General features: G+C 40.3%; 1 protein-coding gene across 1 annotated transcript in view; it reads right to left on the reverse strand.

The window, feature by feature from the left end:
• The window catches only part of LOC111582343 (prostaglandin F2 receptor negative regulator), an 81,752-nt gene extending 78,932 nt beyond the window's left edge, over positions 1-2,820 (reverse strand). Inside the window, exon 1 of the mRNA XM_023290968.3 lies at positions 2,486-2,820. Within this exon, the coding sequence (XP_023146736.2) occupies positions 2,486-2,531 (46 nt within the window). The 5' untranslated portion in view covers positions 2,532-2,820. The remainder of the gene's footprint in view (positions 1-2,485) is intronic.
• Positions 2,821-4,088: the final 1,268 nt, after the last annotated feature.

Raw genomic sequence — 4,088 nt, forward strand, 5'->3', positions numbered from 1 at the left:
TTTTTCTTAATGATTTCTGGTATTCTAAGTCTGTACTGTTCCTTAGAGGTGTAGGACTTCAAACTGCAGTGGAAAATGAACCAACAGTGAACACAAATGTGACAGGAGCTAAAAATAAAATTCAAATTTCAGATGCTAAGTTCACCTCAGCTTTGTCTTTTAAAGACACAACGTTTGGTTTCCACTTCCTGTCTGACTTTCAGGTCATTAAATAAACACAACCTGTTCAGTAAAACTGCAGCACGGTTGGAAACAACCTGTAAAACTGTGACTCATTATTTGTTGAATTTACCAAGTCTTGTTAAATCACAGAGGATAAGTTTCCATCTAAGCCCTAATAAAACTGGTTAAAAATGAAAATATTGTCCACATCAGTCTGTATTTTAACAAATATTAATTTGTGTTGTTAAACATTTGAATGTAAAATTACACTTTTATTGTAATTAAAGCAGCAAAAATATCATTATTTTAAAGATATTTGACATTATTGGAAAAATAATTAATACATTTGTATGTTATTTTGTTATGTTACTGAGTTTGTTACCATCCTGACCATAAAATACAGTTTTACAGGTTTTTAATCTAATAAAAATTTAATTATTTAACCGAAGTTAGCTGATATTTTCACTGTTTTTGAACCTAACTCTATTCCACTGTTTCACATATTTTTCTGGCATTTGTGTCGTAATCAAAAAAAACTTTTAAAAAACTGGTTAAAACTGAGAATGCTGTCCACCAAAGTCAGCATTTTTACAAATATTAACTTGTGTTTTAACACATTTTACTGTATTTAAATTTTTAAAAAAACAACTATTTCACAGATGTTTTCTGTTATCTGAGAAAAAGAAAAAAATTCTAAACTGTTATTTTTCAGATTTTGCTTTGTTAAATTCTGAATAATATCCAGTAAAATCACAAAAAAACCTAAATTTTTTTCAAATACCATCAATAACCTGCGATTGATGATGAAATTTACTCTTTTTGGGGGGAATACTGAAATTTCAGACATATTTTTGACCATTTTTTTTAACTCATACAAATAAATTCACACATTTAATGTGATTTCACAAACATCTCCCGAAACTCCTGAAGACTCTTGAAGAATGTAAACTTGAAGAGACGTGGACGTCTGAAAGCAACTTATTGAAGATTTCCATTGGGTGAAAAATGATGAAAATGTTGGAATTTCAGCTAAAAACTGGGTTTCAGATGCTCGAGATGATTCCACCTTGGAGTCGACACCAAGTGACCCGATTACTCGATTAGTTTGGTACCAAAGTGTTCTGAAGAAGACAAACGGCAGTTTTATGAAGCACAATTAGGATTGGTATCAGAGGGTGTAAATATCAGGGTTAAGACTCTATTCAAGTTGTGATTTGACCTCAGTAATGTACATATTGAAGATCAAAACACTATTTTACCTGAATATAATAGAAGAATAAATCATTATGGAGGTTAATTCGACTAATTCAGAGCTGAAACTTGGATTTCCTGAATCCTTCATTGGTTTTTCCTCCAGGTGTTGAACTATTTCAGAAGGTAAAGGTGTCAGAGAAGGTTTGGTTGGGTGTCTGCAGGGGTCACCTCAGGTCACGGCAGGTTGTTCATGCTCCCATTAACAGACGACTGTCGCTGCACGCACACATCTACAGAAATACTCACAGCATGGGCGACATTTGATCGTCCTACGCTGCACTAATTTAAGCCAAGTCACACACAGGAGAGCACACAGACATATGGCAGCAGCCTCAGCAGTGGACCAGACCTCTGGTTCTGGTTCCCTAACTGGTCTTAATGGAAGCTTCTGGGCTCATCAGTGCAACTTAAAAAAGAAACATCCTCTATTAAATCAATGTCAGAAAGTAGGTGGTCTACTACTAATGCCGGCTCTCATTAATTAATTAATTAATTAACCTCACCCCTCAGTAGTCCAGCTAACCAGCAGTTTCTACACGGTGAGACAGCTCATTTAAGGCAGAAAGCCACAACGCCTCCTCCCACCCAGTACCAAACTCCATTGAGAAATAGCGCATTTTTACATGATCTCTTTGCCGTCGCGCATCCCCACGTTTCAGAACACAACTCATGGCTTATTTTCAACGTTTTTTATTCACTCTTCAATTCGGCATAACCCAACAGACAACCTGACGCCCCTGCTTCACTCAAACGCCAACTTTTTGGTTCTGTTCCCCTACAGCACTCCCCAACTTGCCCCGTCGAAGCGCACAGCGGGCAGCGGCAGCTAGCAGTTAGAGAACTTTAAAATACGCACAAAAGAAGCGGTGCTTTGTGGGTTAGATACACGCCGAAGTGGGTAGCGGGTGTTGAAGATGTGGGAAATGTGTCAGCTGGGGTTCAACAAGGCGTGTAGGTGTGCCGACAAGCGAGGAAACCTTAAATTGGTAGATTTCAAAATGGAGTTCGGCGTCGGTTTGGAGTTAATTAGCCGCCAGCAGCAGCAGCGACGCAAAGAGACGTGTCTTACCGAGGAGGAGCAGAGCAAAGGTGAGCGGCAAGAGGCGCGTCTCCATTCCCGCTGACGTCCTGTTCCACTCCGCTGCTTTCCCGTGATTCCTCCGGGCTTCTTTGTCCTGCGTGGGGCTCACACCGGTCCGCTCCCGCCGCTGTCCGACGATCCAATAAAAAAAAAAGTCTGGAGGCACCGCACCGCACCGCACCGCACCGCACTGACCGCACACCGGGCGGAGCCGCAACACAAAACGGACGCACAGAACTGCTTTAATCCAGAGACACCAAGTCCGAGACCTGGTGGAGCGTTTACATGGTCCACACACCGACACCGAACCGGTTTAACGAGTGAGAGGGAGGGAGGAGGAGGAGGAGGGAGGAGGGAGGAAGAGGAGGTCCCAGGTGGAGACAAACATCAAGTTTTATGGTTCACATATTTTATTAGCCGTCATCACGTGGTGTGTCCCAGAATTCATACTAATGTCTTCATTTCTTTCTGTTGTGACTCAGTGGATTTCATTTGGAGTTGGTTTTTAACTGTGATGCGTTCAAGGACCCCAGAGAGATGAGGCCAGTGAAGCTTGATCTGTGAATAAAAAGTCAAATTTAAAGACATTTAAGGCAAATAAACTGATGACAAGTAGCATGAGGTTCCACCGAACTGTATTCTATCCTGTCATATAGCTTATTGTATCATATCATATAGTATGATATGTGTGTGTGTGTGTGTGTGTGTGTGTGTGTGTGTGTGTGTGTGGGGGGGGGGTTAATAAACACACTATATAAACAACAGAATGCATTAAAATCACCAAAAAATGTCAACAATGTTGAGGAGAGGCAGGAATTTAAGGCAGGAAGGGACTAAAATACACATTTAACCAACTATTTAATGATAACCTGAGAGAAGAAGCTGTTTTAACCCAACCAGACTCCTTCCTGTTGTGTGTTTTTATTCAAACCCAGCAGGAGGTTAAAGTTCAGCGTCTGCAGCCTCCAGGTCGGAGGTTAAAACCAAACACAGCATCTGTTCAGACCAACTTCTCTGGCTGCTCTGTCACTCATTAACCAGCTCAACTGGAGCAGCTTTTATTAGACTGAACTCCCGCCAGACCATAAACCAGCTCACAGGGAGGAAGGACGTTAAAATGAAACGATGATCCATCAACTCTTCACCTGAGCAGCTTTTTTTGGACGTTAAACGCTGAATTCTGACTAAATGGGGAGAAAAGGTGGAGCCTGACGCCCTCTGCTGGCTGCTGGAGGAAGCGTTCATTTATTCAGGAGTAAAAATACTCCATTACCAGTAAAAGTACTGCATGAAACATCCGGTTTGAGCAGCAGGATGGATTTTATTTTATTTTATGTCCAATTAAGAGGACTTCAGTAAAATCACTCAGTTACTTTCACATCACCAGCATTTTATTTACTTATTTTATTATAACTCTAAACAAGAGAGGCTGTTTTTAATGGATTTTTATATGAAACAAGAGAACTGTGTAAAAACAAAACACTATGGCTCCATCTTGTGGACAAAACCTGTAAATACGCATCAGTCATGAAAGAAATAGGAAGCAAAATGCATTAAAAGTCATAAACAGTCATCCTTTGAACACAGCAGC

This window comes from Amphiprion ocellaris, chromosome 24, assembly GCF_022539595.1.
Source record: "Amphiprion ocellaris isolate individual 3 ecotype Okinawa chromosome 24, ASM2253959v1, whole genome shotgun sequence".
In the NCBI taxonomy this organism is placed as follows: Eukaryota; Metazoa; Chordata; class Actinopteri; family Pomacentridae; genus Amphiprion; species Amphiprion ocellaris.